Genomic DNA, 22,651 nt, shown 5'->3' with positions numbered 1-22,651 from the left:
ACGGTTCACGTCCACGCTGTCGCGGCATGGTACCAGTGTTAAAGACTGCGATGGAGCTCCGTATGCCACGGCAAACTGGCTGACACTGACGGCGGCGGTGCACAAATGCTGCGCAGCTAGCGCCATTCGACGGCCAACACCGCGGTTCCTGGTGTGTCCGCTGTGCCGTGCGTGTGATCATTTCTTGTACAGCCCTCTCGCAGTGTCCGGAGCAAGTATGGTGGGTCTGACACATCGGTGTCAATGTGTTCTTTTTTCCATTTCCAGGAGTGTATATGAAGCACGTATGGAAGAGTCTTGCACCTTGGAAGTCTTTCAGGCTTCCCTCTCTAACCAGCCCTGTAGTAGGATCCTAATATATTTTATCATTCAGGTTTCAAAAGATAGCATTCACTTTTTGTTTGACTCAGTCTGTGTTGATCGTTCCAAGTCACAACATGGTCGTGTACATAGGAACAAATATTCTACTGAAATTAACACATGTCTTAATCGACAAAATCTTATTAATACTGTACTCAGTCGTTTATCTGTTACAGTATTACTTCATTCCACACCAAACCCACAAAGTGAAATCATATTAAGCAGAAATTACTATCACATACCCATTACAAGTTAAATGCTTTTGAAGTAGAAGCCACAGAGAACTAACACAAATGTCCACTTTCAAGGCAATTGTCAAGACATTAAAGAAACTTGGATCATTTGTAAATGTCACAAATTCCATGGTAGAAGATCTTCTTTCGTTTCAAGGCACAAGATGGTACACGATCAACAAAGTATGGTTTAAAAATAAATAGGATTTTATTCATCATAGAATTCTGTAATTGCAATATTAACAGTATCTTCCAAATGGCTGTAATACATTACAAAGCACTTCAGGAGAGGTTCTGATCAAGACCGTTGATAAAATGGATTTTTTTACGTAATTTTTATCGGTGAAGTACACAGATTAAGACTGCAAAGGTGTTTCGATTGTGAAAGTATTTTTGAAGTTAGTGCGTACTGAACACGCTCTCAGAAGAAGAGAGACATACCACGAAGGAATTATCCGAAAAGGATAGAAATCGGTAGAGATGATGTACATGTACAGACAAAAAAGATCACAATTCCGGAAACATTTTATGATTTATTGAAGAGAAAGGGCTTCATAGCCTCAGCAAGCCAATAATGCACAGTTCCAACATAGGTTCTTATGCAAGGAGTTACTTGGCTTGGCATTAGTAGATATACTCGTTGGATGTCCAGGGTACCGTGCCGAATTCCGTCCAATTAGTGCGCTACAGCTGGCTGGAGGGCCCGTCCATAATGTAACGTCAAGGACGGCTTTACACGAAGGGCAGCAACATGGGGCGTAGGATATCGCTGACGTACCGCTGTGCTGTAACTGTGCCGCGGATGGCAACGAAATGAAATGGCACGACGGACCGCTGTGCTGTAACTGTGCCGCGGATGGCAACGAAATGAAATGGCACGACGGACCACCATCACTCGTGGCTGTCGGGCGACACTCAGTTTGGTATCCCACCGCTGTCCGGAGCGTCTCCAGACACGTCTTCGGCCTGCAATCTCCTTGACTGGACTAGTATTGACTTCACTGATGAGTCCCGCTTCCAACTGAGCGCCAGTGACCAGCAAACAACTGTCTGCCCCCCCCCCCCCTCCCAATACTTACCGTAACCAGGAGTGACGGTACGCACTTCATGACAAGTCGGCCGGCCAGTGTGGCCGAGCGGTTCTAGGCGCTTCAGGCTGGAACCGCGCGACTGCTACGGTCGCAGGTTCGAACCCTGCCTCGGGCATGGATGTGTGTGATGTCCTTAGGTTAGTTAGGTTTAAGTAGTTCTAAGTGCTAGGGGCCTGATGACCTCCAGATGTTAAGTCCCATAATGCTCAGAGCCACTTGCACTGTGACAAGCCGTCCAGAGCTTACATTTCAGGAAGACAATGTCCGTCCGCACACGGCAAGACTTTCTACTGCCTGTCTTCCTGCTTGCCAGACACTACCTTGGCCAGCAGGTCCGGCGGATATCTCCCCTACTGACAATATTTGCAGCATTATGGGCAGTGCCCTCCAACCAGCTGTAGACTTTGACCACCTAACGCGGCAATTGAACAGAATTAGGCACGATATCTCCCAGGAGGACATTGAGACATAAATGGTGTGATCAAGATTGAACTTTAGTCAAAATATAATAATCTATTGATCACTGTATTCCAAAAATGTTTACCAAAATTGTACAAACTTTGTCTAGTCAGGCAACTGGAAATTACTAAAAGTTTATAAATATTAGAACCAAAATTATGAAACTTGGTATGAAAATTAAATTTAATAAAACTTGCCTCGTGGAACATATCATACCAAAGTATGCTATAATCAATATCCAATCCAAATCTACTACTGTAACATATGTACAACAAAAGAGTAGTGTCTTATGGATTAAATCGGAAATTAGAGGAGCTTTTAAGATAAAAGATCTTTCAAATGTCGAACTGTATAGTCTGCATTTATTGCTAGGTAATGAACTCTCACCTTTGATTTTTTCTATTTTACTAAGCAGCACCGATGAGAAAATAGACTTTTTACGCAAAGCGATTACCCAACGACATCAGAGAAAAAATGGTTTACTCGTAGCTAAACGACAAAATAAGATGATAATATTCTTCTCGGGTATGCAGCCGGGTCATAACGTCTATGTAGACGTTATGATCCGGCTGCATACCCGAGAAGAATATTATCAATTATTACGCCGGGAAAGCCTTCATAGTCACAACAAAATAAGCTTTTAGAAAAGGTCAACAATATACATCAATTTTATCCAAGGACAATGAATCTTACAGATATTCAGTTCACAAAGTCCGAAATGTCGCTACTGGACAAAGGCTTAAAATATAACCTAACTCCCCCACTAAATAATACGAATGTTAAACACATAATTGCTGATGTTATAGCAACAAGCAAAATATCGAAAATAAATAAACCCAAAGCATGTAAGATAGCCCTAAAAACGAAAGATTTAATTCTAAAAGAGAAAAATAGACTTCATAGAAAAACTGAAGATAAAACACTTAAAAATATCAATAATAAACTACTAGCAGAGAAAGCAATTGTAGTAAAGGCCGATAAAGGAAATACCCTTGTTATTATTAAAGAAGACGATATATTTAAAACACTCTCATTTTTTAAAGAAAATGGGATCATCGAAGTAACTAAAGACCCTACTCCAAAGTTTCAGATAAAGATCAAGAAATTAGTCGATAAGAATATTCACCTCTTGACCCCTGAAGAAAAGAATATGATGAAAAATATAAATCTCCAAATACCTAATTTAACATCACAGATTAAACTGCATAAAAAGAGAAATTTATATGACCTATTGTCAACTACAAAAGTAGTCCTTCATATAAACTAAATATGAAACTTAATAAAATTTTGAAAGCCTTCTATATATATGACAGCAATTTCAGTATCAAAAACCGTTATGAACTAGCACAACAAATCCACAATATAGACATTCTAACTAGTGCAAATTTCGCCTCATTAGATATTAAAAATTTGTATACAAATAGATCCATTAATGAGACGATTAATATAATTAGGGATAACTTAGTACAATACAAAAATATGACTAAAGACGTAATAATCGAATTTATAGAACTGCTTGAATGCACTTTAGATTACAATTATTTCTCTTTTAATACTAAAATCTATTGTCAGAAATATGGCTTAGCAATGGGCAATTCTTTGGCTGGAACAGTTGCAGAAATTTTCGTGAACCACATTGAGACGCCATTCCTGAAGAATAACCCTGATATCACAAATAAAATCATATATTACAAGCGATATGTAGATGATACATTATTGCTTTATAATGGTTCAAAAGATGAAATTGAGAAGCTTGCTATAAAATTAAACTCTATGCATCCGAAGTTACAATTTACGGTTGAGCATGAAAATCTAAAATCTATTAACTACCTAGATCTCACTGTAACTAATAACAATGGGAAACATTTCTTCACCATATACAGGAAACCTACAACCACTGATGATATTATTAATGCCACATCATGTCATCCTGACAAGTATAAAAAAAGCATTTTTTAAATCTATGATACACCGAATGCTAAAATTACTGCTGGAAGCTAATGAGATAAAAAAGGAAATGACCATCTTAAAACAAATTGCAAAAACCAATTCTTTCGACACACAACAGGTAGATATCATTTTTAATAAAGTGCAACAATCACAAAGTACTCCACTAATAGGTAATCCAAAATATATGAAGATGACATATATGGGAAAAATATCAGATAGAATTAGTAATTTATTCAATAATTCTGGAATAACAATAGCATTTACAACTAACAATATTTTACAACAAAAATTAAGACATACTGTAAGTAAAGATAATGGTAAATTTACCAGATCAGGAATGTACAAGATCCAATGTAGAGACTGTGAGAAAATATACATCGGCCAAACAGGTCGAAATTTTGCAGTAAGGTGCAAAGATCATATGTTGGGTACCTCACCAACAAAGTCTGTATTCGGCCATCATATAGCATTCAATAATCATGCTGAGGGGACAGTAGAGCAGAATCTACAAGTTCTTCATTATGCAAATAAAGGCTTACTTATGAATATCTTAGAAGAAATCGAGATATATGCTCGTTTGAAAACCAAATCATCAATGCTGCTCAATGAACAATTAGATTTTTGCGACAATTATTTTTACGACCTTTTTTGACGAAATTTTATAATAAAAGCACCTACTCTTTTGTTTTAAATATAAGATTAGCTATAACCATGGCTAAAGCTATGTATGTAAAATATGCTGTATAAAAATTTTATTAAATTGACGTTGATTATTATAAAAACTACTAGATAGATGAGTTCAAAAAAAAATTAATCTGCGGTCTCATCAGTTATTCAGACATACATAATGCGGAACGTACTCTTAGCTGCTACCCTAATAGTATAAAGAATATTGCTATTAAAAGTACAGTTAAAGTAAGACGATTCTGCAACATCCAACAAAGATGAAATTGTGATATAGGAGACTCGGTATAATCGATATATACCACAACTCCAAGGACTTTCACATCTTTGATGTAACTGACACTGCAATAGTATTAAGGTTGCCCATAGAGGGCACAACTATTACACATCGTAGTTTACCGTTTTTATCTAAAATATAAATAAGCTGTACACATACTAACTATCTGTTAATCAGACATTTTAAATGAATTAATTTTATGTTATTAGCGTATTTCCAATTTTTCATACTTTGACGATGGCGTCGTGTTATGAACGCTGATTGGCAGTTGTGAAGTAATGTGACAAGAAGTAGGCGGAGCCTTTGCATATTTAAGCTTATGCTCAGCAGTCATAACTATCAGTTGACTTCGTAGCAGCTGAGAAGAGCTCCGCTTACCATACTAAGGAAACCATGGGTATAATTAATTTTATTTTATCTTGTTATAAAGTTTTTGACGTCATTTGACACTTTCATATTATTTAAAGATTGGTTTCTAGTATTGCCTAAAATTAATCCATAGGTCTGATGATGGTTATGTAAAAATAACCGAAACCGGTTACCTCTGTCATTGAGACATAAATGGTGTGATCAAGACTGAACTTTAGTCAAAATAGAAGAATAAATAGTTGCAGATATATTCAACGAAGGATATCCATATATTCTAAAAATCAGATATTTGTCAGGCATCTCCACAGGGACAAAAATCAAAGACTTGGAGTAGTTATCCGATCTGAGACGGAGCAAGGAATGTCTCAGTTTGTTTAGAGAATCCGGATTGAAAACTTACAGCACCAAATTCAAATCCAGATCATAGTTGAGGAAGAGGATGGATGCCTCCATGATCCGATGGTTGTAGATTAACCATAAATTTTGAAACGATGATGATGAAGTCTCATTCTCCGTGACGGAGCGTAGCGAAACGATGCGGGAGACCCGCACCGTCCTACTAGGCGACGTCCTGGTGCAGGGGGTCTGCCGTCGCCTTCCTCCGACCGTAATGGGGACGAATGATGATGATGATGATGATGATGATGAAGACGACGCAACAACACCCAGTCATCACGAGGCAGCTGAAAATCCCTGACCCCGCCGGGAATCTAACCAGGGACCCCATTCTCAGGAAGCGAGAACGCTACCGCGAGACCACGAGTTGCGGACAATTTTGAAACATTGGCTTTTTTTTCTTTGTTACTCCAAACTTTCAACGAGTTTTTCTCGAAATAACAATTGTCAAAGCACGAAGCGTTCTAGAACCGCGACAGATTAACCGATTCACTTAATTTTTTTAAAAAAATTAAGGATAATTAAATTTATGTGCCCTTAGCAAGAGATTTTTATCCGAATTTTAAATATTTTTTAAGCATTTGAACGTCTCAAAACATGCCAAAAATTTACATGTTTTTCAAATAGCCGCCATTTCACTTTTTCCAAGTGTTTTTCAAACCCCATGGTGAGGACCCCCACAGCTCATTCCAGTTTAGGAATTTGCTACTTTCGTGGGTTTCAGAAGTAGCCATGAGTCTGTACAACGCTTCGCGGGAACCAGGGCGAGTCGCAAGGCGCATACGTTGACAAGGGCTGCAGCCGCCATTTTGAAATTGTTGTGAGTTAAAAACTGGTCTTTCACAGTCATTCAGGGTAAAAACCCCGTTTTAATTTAAAAATTTCTTGTATGAAAAAAGAATTCTAAACTTCACTCATTTTTCAGCCTCTTGATCAGAAGCTCCCCTTAAATGTGTAGAATTTGAAATATTTTCAATTATTGCACAAAACATGAACTCATGCCCCACAACAACAAAAACAGCAAAAAATGCTGGTGATATCAGTGCTGATTCCTTCGTGTGATCTCAAGATCCACCACTAGAGGGTGTAAGCTTTCTACAAAGATTTATTTAGAACTGAAAATAATGAATATTCTTTTTTCAAAAACATTTTCATTGTGTAACGCGAGCTTTAGGTATCGCATTCAATTGCTGAGCAATACTGACTTCTGGTTGGCTCTGTGTTGGGCATGTGAACAGTGTCCTGGCGCAAAACTTTAAACTGAATTTGAAATAATGAAAACTAATCTAATTAAATGCCAAAAGTAACTAATTCTGTACTCAGTGAAAACTAATGGAAGCTCAGTACCGAAGTGCATTACGAAAATTGCGTAACATGAAGTGAAATGTGCCCACAAAAATATAATACTGCTGTACTCAATAGAAAAAATAACTGTTTGACATTAACTACACTGTTCACTGTAAATTACCCTAATTGGTTAGCGCAACAGTTGATAATTCTGACCATGAACTGTTTCTTCATAAGAATGTGAAGCCATATTTGCCCTGAAATAAAAGTAGCCTATCTCATATTCAGCTTGTTGTTTTGTGTCTGGTGTACGGACGTTCTCAAAAAGCAAATAAATATTAGCAGATGGAGTAGTTAAAGAAGACATTACTCACTAGAATATTTGTTTTTTGCTTGTCAGAAACAATCTGCAGCTTAGTGTGGTGTTAGGAGCAATGCATACACGTCAAAATATTCAAATCTTTACTAAGAATGATGGAGCAGAGCTTTTTTAAAAGAAAAATTGAGCTCTGATTATTGTTAAAAAACAATGTACAACACAAGAAGACGCTAAGAGTTACGAAATTCTGTCGAAGCAAAAGTTAGAGATATTCCAACCAATTTCGGTACTTGCGACATACACTGGACTCGCATTCGGGAGAACGACGGTTCAATCCCGCGTCCGGCCATCCTGATTTAGGTTTTCCGCGATTTCCCTAATTCGCTCCAGGCAAATTCCGGGATGGTTCCTCTGAAAGGGCACGGCCGACTTCCTTCCCCGTCCTTCCCTGATCCGACGAGACCGATGACCTCGCAGTTTCGTCTCTTACTACAAACGACAACTTGCGACATAATGAAAACGAAGAGATCAAATTAACACTAATCTTGAATGTTATTAGTTATCTGAGGTACTAAAATTTCCTGGAATCAATAATTCTGACAAAGAAACATTTCATCGTTGTGCATGCATTGGTTACCTTGGAAAATTCCGCCATAAATCTTCTCTGTCAATGGAATCAATGACTTGTTTATAAACAAGTTTTCATCTCAGTAAAACAGTATTTTACATTCGCAAATATCAAATCTCCTTCTCTAAAAACTGAACTGCTCGCTACTGTGCCTCTAATAAGAATGCCCCAGCGCGGCACAAGATACTGGCGAACAAGCGCACCACAGATCACATTCCATGGAGTCAGGGATCCTGTCTACTACCCTTGCAGGGCACTCATGCATCTTTGTCCAGTCCAGTACAGGTGAACTATTTACGATGGTAGAAAACATGGGAAAACCTTACAACTGAAACTCCGACAAGGGAACATGGTGTGTTCCTAGGTACACTGCCCTCCAGGTACAACACTTCCCCCTTTCTGTCGGGACGCCACGATGTCCTGGATCGTCTTGAAACGTCCCCTTAGAAAAATTATATATGACTGTGCATAAACTGACATACAATATTTTTGGCGCAACGCAAACTGACTTTCAAAAATCCCTACAAAAGAATGGCCCTAACTAACAATAGCCTATACATTTCATGAATCACTTACGTCACAAAAATCTTCGTTACTCAAACTACTGCAATACAGCGAACGACAATACTGCCAACTAAATAAAAGATTCAAACTACTGAAGGCACTAACTATTGATAGGCATAGTTAGCAAATGAATAATTTTGATAGAGAACAAACAATGTATTTACTTTAATAGTGTTCAAAAGTCATTATATATATATATATATATATATATATATATATATATATATATATATATATATATATATCAGTTCATGACATCCAGTCTTACAAATTTACTGTCTCTGATGAACGCACGCCCAGATCATCCGCTCTCAAAACTCCGCCATCTCTCTCCCCACATCCACAACTGCTGGCGGCTCACCTCCAACTGCGCAACGCTACGCGCTGTTAACAACCAACTGCCCAACACTACAATAGCAAATTACAGCAATGCAATCCAGCCACAGACTGCACACAGAACAGTCAGTGATTTTCATACAGAGCGCTACGTGGCGTTACCAGACTAAAAACCTAAACAGTCTACTTACAGTCTTTACAGCGGAGAAATTACAAAGTACGCTGTATGAGGAATTCCTCTCTCCACGTTCAGGCTATCGTCAATTACGGTCGGAGAAAGCCCGCTGCTGGTATCCAGGCAGCGGAGAAGAAACAGATTACGGAGGGGCGGGCAGCAATTTCTCTGTTGACGCAACATCGGGAAGCGGCTTGGCGGGTGATGCAAGATTGGTGGAAGGCAGACGTCAACAAACGAAATCCTTTGGGCCACTCTTCCCACAAAAGCAGGACTGAATTCAGACAGGACAACGAAGGAAACATTATCACATCAAGACAAGGACTGGGCGCATTAACCGAAAATTAACTCATATGTGGTGGCACAGCTAAAAAGGACAATGATGATTTACTTCATTTTTCTCCACATACGAATCTTAGCCAGGGGTGAAAGAAGCAATACTTGACAGGTAAAACTGAGCTATGCTGTACAGTGGGCAGCAATCGCACAACGGGGATGCAACCAGACCGATACGATGTGATGTTTCCTGTTACAGCCTTGAGTGAACGTGATGCGCTCTTCTGGAACATCGATGCATCTAGTGGCGGAGGTTACGAATCAGCACCAGACTCGTTTTGGTGTAATCTTTGCCTTTATAGTTGGAAGTCTCTTGCCGCTCTGTGTTCCAATTCTCTCTGACTATTAATTCGATATCGTTTAGAAGGTCTGTAGCTGGTAATTAGGCGTCTTCCCTATATCCGTCATAGAAGGCTGCTTTGGTAAGCTTGTCTATCATTCACTGCCAGGAATGCCACAGTGTGCTTTTAACCAACACACGATATAACATCCTAATTACGCTGTGTAATATCAGAGTCGTCGTTGGATCGTCTGCTCACACTCAAAAACTGGATATAAAACCCAGTAACTTTTGTGTTGTTGCCATCTATCACGGAATATGAAACGAATTGAATTCATGAGAATTGCATCACAATATGAGTCAGTACTCAGCCTCTAATGGGTTCGATGTTGACGACATAAAATTATCTTACGTAATACGAGACTTAAAAGGGATACTGTGGCTGTTAAATAGTTATTAACCACCAATTACTTCAATTAGTTAATGACATGTCCCACTGATCAGATGAAAGATTCTTTTGTCGAAAGATGTGCAACGAGTCACTGTAAAAGACATGTATACGTGATTAGTGTAGACATTAATGACCAAATTATTGTTTGAATCCTACTGATGCAGCTACATTTCAGAACTAGGCCTTTTTTTTTTACATGCTACCATTTTCTAGTAAAAATCTGTCCATATAATGGAAGGAGTTGCCCAGAAGAAATGATTTTAGGTTAAATTTAAATCTTACTTTGCTACTTGTCATACATTTTACGTTATTGGGAAAATGGACAAATATTTTTGTTGTTGCTCGTTGAAATCCTTTCTCACTCAATGTCTGCTTTAATGATGGGTAATAAAGATCATGTATTCCTCTAGTGTCGTAGGTATGAAAACTACTTTTTTTCAAATTGTGATCGACTATGTACGACTAATTTCAGTAGAGAATATATGTACTCTGATGGTGCAGTTAAAAATCTTGAAAAGGAGCCTAGATGTCGACTGCGGGTAAACATCCATATTATATTTACTGCTCGCTTCTTGCAATCAATACTTTCTTTCTAAGAGACGAGTCACCCCGCAAAATTATGCCGGAAGACATTATTTAATGAAAATATGCAAAAGATGTCACGAAGTTGATTCGTTTGTTTCCAAGATTAGCGATTACACTATAAGCAAAAGTAGCTGAGTTGTTTGTGCAGTTCAGTAATGTGCTTCTTCGAGTTCAAGTTTTCGTCAGTATAAACACCCAGATATTTGGACCGTTCTGTGTTGTGAAGTCATTCCTGTTCATGTGCTACAGCAATTGTTGATATGACTACTTGTTTTACAGAAATGAATGAGGTACGGTTTCACAAAACTCAGCAAGAGTAAGTTTTCAGAGAAACACTCATTAAGTACAAACTTCAAGCATGCTGAAGTAGCTTGAGTCAGCAACCTCTGTTAATCAGTAGAACGAAAAACCAGTCCAAGTTGCAAAGTTTTACTGTTTATTCATTCGATGATTAGTTTCGGGCCGAGACCCATTTTCAAATCGTCATAGCACGGTTGAAAATGGCGTTTCCGAAGATGTCAAAAATGGACAATGAACATTTACAGTGCATGCAGATAACTGTTATCTATTTGCACTGTAAACATTCATTGTACATTTTGACATCTTCGGAAATATCATTTTCGACTTTGATATGATGATTTGAAAATGGGTCTCGGCCCGAAATTAATCATCGAATGAATAAAAAGGAAAAATTTGGAACTTGGACTGGTTTTTCGTTCTACCACTTAATAAGACTTTGAAAAGTATCTTTCATAATCTTTACTCTTGGTTTCTCTCTATTGGAATTTATTATAACACCAGGTTCTTTTGTCATGATTCTTCTGTTGGTTTGATGCGACCCGCTTCGAATTCCTCTCCAGTGGCAATCTCTTCATATCACAGTAGCGCTTGCAACCTACGTCCTCAATTATTTGCTGGACGTATTCCAATCTCTGTCTTCCTCTACACTTTTTACCCTCTAAAGCTCCCTCTGGTACCATCGAAGCTGTTCCGTGTTGTCTTAACACATGCCCTACCTTACTGTTTCTTCTTCTTCTTAGTGATTTCCACATAGAACTTCCTCATTCCTTACCATGTCAGTCCACCTAATTTTCTACATTATTTTGCAGCACCACACCTCCAACGCTTAGATTGTCTCCTTCTCCGATTTTCCCATAGCGCATATTTCACAATACTGTACTCCACATGTACGTTCTCAGAAATTTCTTTCTCAAATTAAGTCCTATGTTTGATACTAGTAGACTTCTCTTGGCCAGGAAAGCCCTTTCTGCCAATGAGAGTCTGCATTTTATGTTCTCCTCACTCCGTCCGTCATAGTTTGTCGTCCTGCCTAGGTATTAGAATTCCTTATCTTCATTGACAGCGTGTTCCTAAATGAATATTGGGGATTTAACGGTTTATAGTATTTATTACTTTAAACTTACAGTTATAAATGATATGTCAAATGAAAGAGCAACTCAAACAGTTTTACCAAGAGGCTTATAAATATTCAATGTGAGCACTGGCAAAGCGAAGTACGCGATTGGTTGAACTTCACTGCACCCAAGCGCTGGATAGGCCGCAAGGGGCCCAATGACAGGACTTGCTTTGTATGGCCTCCACGTTCACCCGACATAACGACGTGTGATTTTTTCCTTTGTGGATTGATCAATGATCGTGTGCACGTGCCTCCACTATCAGCAGATCTCCCTGAATTCAGAAACCGGATTGAAGCAGCTGTTGCTACAATCACTGAAGATTCATCAACGTTTGGGAAGAACTCGGCTATATACTTGATGTGTGCTGTGTGAGAAATGGTGCTCACATTGAACATTTATAAGGTTCTTTTTAAAACTGTTTGAGTTGCTCTTTCATTTGACGTATAATTTATAATTGTAAGTTTAATATAATAAATATGATAAAGCGTTAAAACCCCTATATTCATTTATAAACAACCTGTACTTTGTGATAACCGATCCTGATACTAAGTTTCCCGCCGTTCTCATTTGTAGAAGTAGAAATGTAGAAACAATAGTGCTATCGCCTGCAAAAAGTACCAGTTTTGCCGACCGAAGTGGCCGAGTGGTTCTAGGCGCTACAGCCTGGAACCGCGCAACCGCTACGGTCGCAGTTTCGAATCCTGCCTCGGGCATGGATGTGTGTGATGTCCTTACGTTAGTTAGGTTTAAGTAGTTCTAAGTTCTAGGGGACTGATGACCTCAAATCTTAAGTCCCATAGTTCTCAGAGCCATTTGAACCATTTTGAACCTTGTACCAAAATACAGTGATGAGCCGAAACATTATGACCACCTTCCTGATAGCTTATCTGCCCGCCTTTTGATGTACGTTTAGCAGTAGTTAATTTACGATACATAAGGAATACGAGTGCAGCTAAGAGTGAACTTTACGTAGCTCCCTGCGCTGTTTCTCGGCAGCCGCTGGTACAGACAGCTAATCGTTGTTTTCATCGGCCTTGCAGGACGCCCTGCTGCTGCCGGAACTGCAGCGTTCCCACGCGCTGACGAACTTCCTTCCAGCCCCCCGCGCCCGTCTACGGCTGTGCCCGCGTGGCCAAAGCCACTGTCAAGGCGACGGCGAGCACAGAAAGGAACGGCGCAGCTGGCCAGCGCGGCAGGGCCGGGCGCGGCTTCCGGCTCGCTTTCTCTGGCCCCGCCAGCCCGTCTGGACGTGACGTGACGTGACGTGACGTGACGTCGGCCCCAAGCGCCGCAGTCGCTGCGCTCATTCGGCCCCCGTCGGTGGAGGGCTGTAGGGCTGTTGCGTTCACCCACCGCCCGTCTCCGAGAGCGGCCGCCTCTCTCTCTCTCTCTCTTTCTCTCTCTCTCTCTCTCACCAGCCGTCTTACTCCGGCGTCTGCCGTGGCTCCGGCTGACCTCAACAGGTAGCGACGCTCATGTTGGATAAACGCACTGAGAAGAACAACCAAACGAATGTGACGTGTTACGTACGTGAGATTCAGTGGTTACTTGTATGGGGTTTTATAGCAGAAAATGTCCGTCTGGACTGACGCTCGGAGCAAAAATTCCTGGCCTCATTATTGGTAGTTTAATTTTACTTTAACTAATTTCAAACAACAGTAGTTGCCGTGATGCGCCTCGAAATCGGCAGGAGAACTTGAGCGACCAAGTTTTTCGAACGAGACCCTGTAGCCTGGTCTCAGCCTGCGCAGTAATCCGTGCTACTTGGTGGTGAAGTACATCGAGCAGTGTACTGAAGTCCTGCTGAGCTCATTTGTGAGGTACCTCGACAGTGGTACAAGAAGTGTCGGAGCGTAGCTCCCGAGGAGGCGACAATGGTGGCCATCTCCGCAGCGATCACAGGCGCCCTCAAGACGGCCGGCACCATCGCGGGACTCAGCAAGTTCTGGTTCCTGCCGCTGTTTGTCACCGCCCTCGTCTACTACCACTACGACATCTTCGACCCTGAGAACCAGCCTCAGAATGTCAAGGTTAGTAGCGTACTGGCACCCCGCTTCGCTTCTAAGCAATGCCGCTGCCTCTGCAAACCTACTGTACTGTGTCGTCAATTTGCCCTGGTGCAGGCTAGTAACATAAACCAAGATACAGCACATAAATACGCTATACTCAAAACATAAAAAATCCACAAGGAGCGACAACGTAACCTGCAATTCAGTAGCTATATCGTGTCGGTAGTTTAGGACGAGGAGATTAGCGTTTAAAGTACCGTCGACAACGAGATCATTAGAGACGGAGCACAAGCTCGGATTAGGGAAGGATTGGGAAGGAAATCGGCCGTGTACTTTCAACGGAACCATCCCGGCATTCTTCTGAAACGATTTGGGGAAATCACGGAAAATCTAAATCAAGACGGCCGGAGACGGGTTTGAACCGTCGTCCTCCTGAATGCAAGTCCAGTGTGCTAACAACGGGGCAACCCTTCTCGGTGTCGCTAGTTTAAAATACCTGTACAACTGAGAATGGAAACTGACGTACCTCTCTTCAACTTAATTATACTCTTTCAGCACTCTGATAACTATAACACACGCAAAGAGCGCTCATTTAAATTTACATACAACCTAAATAATATACAAATGCATAAATAGTACTTCTTTCTCACAGTAAAATACTATACCAATCTTTAATCAAGTATTAGCTGCTCTCTCAAAGTTTCAGAAATGTGATAATTTGATCCTTTTTTGTGTTACTTACGAACTAAGATATATTTAATGAGGAGTCAGAGATAGTTTACCTAAGAATGATGCATTTCAGCTATAAATATATCGTTGACAAATCGTGAAATTATACTTATTACTTTCTTTGCATAGCTCTAACGTTTCTTTCCCACATGTACGTCTTTGTCTTTAAACACTAAAGTGTAGTTAACAATATGACAGCAAATTTATTCCAATGGAACTAACGCCTCATCTGACTATATCGTATTTAAATAAGAGAATTTTTGTTCTTTCTTCTTTGCATGAACTCCGATCTTTGGAAAAGTAGTAATTTATTTTTGAATTTTTTAGTAAATTTTGATTTTATCTTTTACCTTGGGGACAGTATGAATTTACTAATACATCAACTAATTATCAAATGATATGGTGAGAATTTATTATTTTCAACACCAACTCATTTTATTTTCAAACACCGGCAGGTTCGTATGCTGGAATCGGGCTCCAGTGTAAGAGATTTAATTTGCCTATCCCACAAAAAAAATTCAATTAGTCCCTGCGCCACATGATTACTAACAATTTAATATGCATGCGTTTGCGGCTAATTAGGGCTACATCCGAATATTTAAGTGGTTGGATACTCGACTCAACCTTCCATAAACTGGTTAGTATCATCGATAGCTGTCCCGTTTAGTCGTTCCTTAATACCACATTGGAAAATGGAACTCGATGAAATAAACTTATTAAATTAAGTGCAAATATGACTTTCTAACAACTCGAACTTTCCGGTAACAAAGACCAACTCATCGCACAACAACAAATCTGCTCTTGAGTGTCACTCACGCAACTCAATACATCTTTCATACACCATGAGAACAGAAACCACTATCCTTAGAAGTTTTTGTGTGCAGGATCACTGCTACTAACTGGAACTAATCGGAACTTTTCTCGATCCAAATATCAGACTCTAATCATCTATAAAATTGCATTCGAGTTATTATCAGCCAATGTTCGGATTACCACCGTCTGAGGTTTTACCTATGCAATGAACTCCTAACACAGTACCTTTGAACTGCCCAGTAACTCGTATTCTGTTCAATAGCCATCAGTAAATGGTTCAAATGGCTCTGAGCACTATGGGACTCAACTCCTGTGGTCATTAGTCCCCTAGAACTTAGAACTACTTAAACCTAACTAACCTAAGGACATCACACACATCCATGCACGAGGCAGGATTCGAACCTGCGACCGTAGCAGTCGCACGGTTCCGGACTGCGCGCCTAGAACCGCGAGACCACCGCGGCCGGCAACAGTAAATGAACAATACACACAAATTGCTCTAAGGAACCGCGATAACTTGCTTTTGAACCTTTGTTCTTAATCAGCCTCATGACCTTTCCGTAGGCCAAGCAATCAAGCTGCGTTTCTCAACCTCGGTTTGGCAACGCGTCTATGTCCAGGTCAAAACTGTACTCCCAAGGAGAGTGCGAAATGATGTGCTGTTCTACACACACCTGTAAAATGATGTGCTGTTCTACACACACCTGTAAAATGATGTGCTGTTCTACTCACACCTGTAAAATGATGTACTGTTCTACACACACCTGTAAAATGATGTGCTGTTCTACACACACCTGTAAAATTAGGTCTGTGTTTCAAAAAGACACACTAGGTGCTCTCTTCAAACTCCAACTCTGTGATCTTTATTCTTTCCAAAGGGCTTCCTCCCTTTACCTCCTCCTCGGTCATCGCAGTGCCGAGAATTTATCTGTTTAACAAGCGCTCCAGCACTTCGTTTTTGTTACTGTCCGTCTGAGTGTTGTTCTGCCTTAAAGGTTTCTTCTGTTAGATTTGCTTCCTGTCTGCCTACATCGATTCACTATAGACAGAAGGCAAGAATAACAAAATTCTCTTCAGGACCGGCAGCACACCTTCCACTTCGTCTTGGGTCCCTGACTGACGAGCGATACTCAGCAACCGGTCGAAAAGGTGTTCCGTATCCCCCTTCTTTCGTGGATGAATGACATTTATTTACGAGTCTTCCACTGAACGTCAACCTGTACCGCTGTCTATCCTTGAATAGTTTTAGATGCTAATTCCACTACATCTGTAAGGACGGATACTTCTAGATATTTTAAGATATTATTTCGAGCATAGGACAACAACAGCGAAAAAAGTACATTGTTAATATTTATGAATCTGCAAACTGTTTTTTTTGTTGAAAATGTTCTTACGAATTGATGGGATTCACAGTGAATGAAGACTCTTCAAGCCGCATTAGCTGTTATGTGGTCCTTGATTGGGAACACTGCCGGTTTCGCAGCGTTACAGCTGCATCTTCACGTGATGCAATGATTAGCTCTCGAATAATCGAGAACTATGTCCCATGTCCCATGTCGCATGCAGCTGTCCCATAGTTCAGTTGTAAATCTAAAATGCTGAAACAGCCTATAAGAGATCAACATTTTTGATTTGCAGCTGAACTATGGGACATCGTAGCTTCCCAATTGTTTTAGAGCTAATCGTTGCATCACCTGAAGATGCTCCTGTAACGGTGCGAAACCGGTAGCGTTCCTAATAAAGGAACATATAACAGCTAAAGCGGCTTGAAGAGTTTTCATTCACTGTGAATCCCATCAATTAATTACAGCCTTTTAGGAAAAACGGTTTGCAGATTCTTAAATATTAATAAGAGATATTTTAAGGTTTCTACCGCCTCCAGTGATAGATCTTCAATAGTATAATCCAACAATAATACGTTCTCTCGCTTATATATATATATATATATATATATATATATATATATATATATATATATATATATATATATATATATATATGCAAATGGTACATTTATTTACGTTCAGGGTCAACTGCAGCCACGCATCAATCGTCGATCCATTGTAGGTTTTTCACGTTTAGACACAGTTTTCTGGCGTTACAACTTTCCTACATACAATAGCATCATCTGTCAACAACCCTACGAAACTTGCGACGTTATTCGCTAGATCAGTGACATATTGTCAACAGTAACAGTCCCTCAACGTTCCAGTGAAGTACGTCCGAAGTTACCTTTATAACTGATGATTTCATCCCATTACAATGCAGTAAATAAATTTTACTTAGCCATCTACTGTACATTTTATCCACAAGCTATCGTCGTGTTTCCACTAACTTAATTTTCCCATTCATAAAATTCTGTAAAGATCGCGATAAATGTCTTCTGTAAATGTAAATGACGGGGTCACACTTGCAACCAAAGGATACTGAACCATTTTCTCAAGTATGCCTAGGTGCCATAGTGAAAAACCAATAATTTCAGTGTGCACCATAAGAATCTATTTTACGTCCTCTGTTGTTTCTTCCATTTGCAATGTCAGAACATGCCAATTTTGTCCTTTCTAGAGACGTTGTTGTTGTTGATTTGCAGGAGCAGACCAAACAGCGAGGTCATCGGTCCCAACGGGTTAGGGAGAGAAGGGGAAGGAAGTAAGCAGTGCCCTTTCAAAGGAATCATCCCGGCATTTGTCTGAAGCGATTTTGGGAAATGAAGGAAAATCTTCTGCAGATGATACAAGCATATAACAACGTAGCACGAGTCCTCTTACTGAAAAGGCAGCATCTGCAATATTTTAAAACATGAATAAAATGTTGAAAGCAAATGGAGTCTAACACAATTTTGACAAGATTCAGTGGGTATAATTAATTACTTCTCACAGACTACACAAGCTATAAAGACAGTCCGCTCATCGCCTTTCTCTTCCGTTTCGCTGTTTCTGTTTTAGGAACTACAGGAAGATTGACTGGAAATTTCAGTTTTCTACAATTAATTCAGCCACATTTGCAATACACATTTTTATTGATAAAGGTGATTTACAAATAAAGAAATAAGTTTACTACTTACGTTCAGTTGAGAGATACAGAATTATTCTTTGGGAAAGTTGTAACAATAGGGATAGTACTTTCGGTATTAGAGCTTCCTGCAGACACCCCTTGAAAAGTCTTGGCAACTGTTTCATAACTTTTTGTTGCTAATTTTCTCTTCTGTTGAAAAACAGTGCAAAGCATGAAAATGCGTCAATAAAGATTTCAAAGGGTTAACATTAGTACAGAAAGGAGTGAGATGTATGGCACGCGTGTTCAACAAACTGACACAGCATGTTAAATACATAGCAGATGATGTAGTAGAGATATGGAGTGTAAACTGAAACTGAAGAACTTCTGTCTGGCAACTGCTCCTGCTCCACTGAGTGCTATCTTCCGAAAAATTCTTAAAATTACACTGTAGGTAACTTTAATATTAGCAATGCAATACAATAACATTTCATAATGTTAAGTCACTTCACTAAATTGGATATAAACTGTACATATGGAACTTGTACCTAAATCTCATCTGAGACCCACTTTGGGTGATATATGGCATACGACTGACCTAATGTAGCTAAGAAGTTTTCGTTTGTTTTCCAACAGGGCAAACGGTTTCTGCAGCTTCTTCCTGATATTTTAAGTGCTGTTACGTTCACCGGTGGCTACCAACATATCGCCTGCCACGCACGGAGTCTGGACGGAGTATCGCAACTTAGCACGCTCTATCCAGCCCATCTACAGCACTTCTTCCTTTGCTCTTTTGCGGTTCTTCGTTTTCGTTTTTTAGAGCAAATCAGTAAGACGACATCATTTCACTTATTTTGCATCCTTTTGGGCAAGAACAGCCGCCACGTTTCGGAACACGGCAAGTGCTCATGCTGCCCGCAACCGACTTGGCGGACGTGGGAGTCGCTGGACGCAAATGCGGTGCCGTGCCGTTACACCAGCGGGTAACCGGTTTCAGTCAGAGCTGTGGGAAAGATTCCCGTCACGAGCACTTGGCTGGCAATTTGAGGAAAGACGGCTGCGCACACTTTCCGATCCCCAGACCAGGCGGCAGTGATCTGGATTAAACACCAAATCCTAGTGAAACACGCGTTCTTACGAGAACGGAAGTGCATAAAACTTTCAGTAAATACTACAACAACAAGTTATTGCAAACCCTCAGATGTTTTCACCGTATCTTAACACCTTCCGTGGCAAAAAGGTATAGTATTCAGCCACTTAATGAACCGAAATAGAAAATACCCAATCACTAAGCCGAAATGTTAAAATTTCTTCAAATGTTTCTCCATACATAAAAACTGAGACATGTTGGCAGAATACAGTTCCTGTACCAATGAAAATGAGTTCCACTAACACGTTAGTACTGCGTAACAGACATTGCTGAACCTCAATAAGGCCTTTTGACCCATTGGAATCATTGTAAGCTCTACGGGATGAACCGGTACTCCACGAACAACCTTTCAGAAGGTGTTCAGGAATACCTTCTGAGTATTTTGATATAAGGGAACCAACGTCTCCGGCAGCTTGTTACAGAGTTATTGCACTTCGTATGGTTGCTCTCCACAGTTAACTTTGTACTTATACTGCAGTGACAGTAGTGTACAACAGTGCAAATGTCGACAATGTGCGCTGTGTCTCTTGTTTGTAGACGAACATGCCCCATTCGCTTTTAATACTAATGCACGCTTCACACTTGCTTCAGATGGTTAAAGGAGAGCAAAATTTAACAGTGATGGGGGACTGGAATTCAATAATAGCAAAAGGAACAGAAAGGGAATTTGAATTGCAGGAAGAGAATGGAAGAAGGAGCAATGAAAAAAGGAGCCGCCTGGTAGAGTTTTGCACAGAGCATAATTTAATCACCGCTAAAACTTGCTTTAAGAATCGTGAAAGAAAGGTGTATACGTGGAAGAGACCTAGTTACACCGGAAGGTTTCAGACTGATTACATAAGGGTCCGAGATTTCGGAACTTGATTTTATATTGTAAAGTGTTTCCAGGGCCAGATATGGGCCACAAATTATTGGTTATGAACTTTAGATTAAAACTAACGAAACTGCAAAAAGGTAGGAAATTAAGGTGATGGGACCTGGATAAGATGCATGTACCAGACGCTGTTCAGTGTTTCTCTGCGAACATTTGTCACCGAAGGACTTAAACAGGGGATGGAATGGAATAGAGCACGACTGGGTAGAGATGAAATGGTGAATGCAGCAGCGGATCAAATAGATAAAAACACAAGACTTAGTATAAATCCATAAGATGTATCGAAGCAGAAAACAAAGAAGTGCTACGAATGGAGTGGGCGGAAGGGAATACAAACGTCTAAAAAACGAGATTTGCAGAAAGTGCATATTCACAAAGTAGAAATGGCTAGAGAAAAATGCAAGTCTGTAGAGACATGTATAACTACGGCAAAACAGATACACTATGTGATCAAAAGCACCCGGACACCCCCAAAAAATTAAGTTTTTCATATTAGGTGCATTGTGCTGCCGCCTACTGCCAGGTACTCCGTACCAGCGACCTCAGTAGTCATTAGACACCGTGAGAGAGCAGAATGGGACGCTCCGCGGAACTCACGGACTTCGAATGTTGTCAGGTGATTATGTGTCACTTGTGTCATACGTCTGCACGCGAGATTTCCACACTCCTAAACATCTCTTGGTCCACTGTTTCCGAGGTGATAGTAAAGTGGAAACGTGAATGGACACGTGCAGCACTAAAGAATACAGACCGAGCTCGTCTGTTGACAGACAGAGACTGCCGACAGTTGAAGAGGGTCACAATGTGTAATAGGCAGATATCTATCCAGACCATCACATAGAAATTCCAAACTGCGTAAGGATCCACTGCAAGTACTATGACAGTTAGGCGGGAGGGAAAAAAACTTGGATTTCATGGCAGAGCGGCTGCTCATAAGCCACACATCACGCTGGTAAATATCAAACGACGAACCGCTTGGTGTAAGGAGCGTAAACATTGGACGATTGAACAGTGAAAATACGTTCTGTGGAGTGACGAATCACGGTACATAAGGTGGCGATCAGATGGCAGGGTCTTGGTATGGCGAATGCCCAGTGAACGTCATCTGCCAGCGCATGTAGTACCAACAGTAAAATTCAGGCGGTGGTGTTATGGTGTGGTCGTGTTTTTCAAGGAGGAGTTTTGCACCTCTTCTTGTTTTGCTTGGTACTGCCACCGAACAGGCCTACATTGATATTTTAAGCACCTTCTTACTTCCCACTGTAGAAGAGCAATTCGGGGATGGCGACTGCATCTTTCAACACGAACAAGCACCTGTTCATAATACACGGCCTGTGGCGGAGTGGTTACATGACAATAACATCCCTGTCATGAACTAGCCTGCGCAGAGTCCTGACCTGAACCCTATGGAACACCTTTGGGATGTTATGGAACGCCGATTTCGTGCCAGGCCTCAGTGACCGACATCGATACCTCTCCTCAGTGCAACACCCCGTGAAGAATGGACTAAGGGTGGGCCAACACCATACTGAATTCCAGCATTACCGATGGAGGGCGCCACGAGCTTGAAGTCGTTGCCAACCAGGCATCCACATACTTTTGATCACATATTATACCACCTAGAGGAAAACTAAACGCATCTCTAGACAAAGGACATGAGCTGTGTGAATACCAACAGTTCAAATGGAAAACCAGTACTAAGCAAAGAAGGATAATCTGAAATGTGGAGGGAACATACACGGTGTAAGGGGTATAAGAACAGATATTTCTGCTGGTGACAGAGAACGGTGTACTGATCAATATTATATCAGTATTGGCGTCATCTGCAGATTAGTAATTATAATCATTACAAGTTGTCTGTTTTTAGGTTGGTGAATATCTCCT

At 40.5% G+C, this 22,651-nt stretch overlaps 1 protein-coding gene across 2 annotated transcripts in view; it reads left to right on the top strand.

Moving 5' to 3' along the window:
• Positions 1 to 22,651, top strand: part of LOC126283977 (glucose dehydrogenase [FAD, quinone]) — a 137,381-nt gene that overhangs the window by 46,059 nt on the left and 68,671 nt on the right. For both annotated transcript variants that reach the window (XM_049982438.1, XM_049982437.1), the window contains exon 2: positions 13,239 to 14,228. In XM_049982438.1, the coding sequence (XP_049838395.1) occupies positions 14,073 to 14,228 (156 nt within the window). In that variant the 5' untranslated portion in view covers positions 13,239 to 14,072. The remainder of the gene's footprint in view (positions 1 to 13,238; positions 14,229 to 22,651) is intronic.

The sequence above is a fragment of the Schistocerca gregaria genome, chromosome 8 (assembly GCF_023897955.1).
Source record: "Schistocerca gregaria isolate iqSchGreg1 chromosome 8, iqSchGreg1.2, whole genome shotgun sequence".
In the NCBI taxonomy this organism is placed as follows: domain Eukaryota; kingdom Metazoa; phylum Arthropoda; class Insecta; order Orthoptera; family Acrididae; genus Schistocerca; species Schistocerca gregaria.
This window is presented reverse-complemented; position numbering and strand designations above follow the sequence as displayed.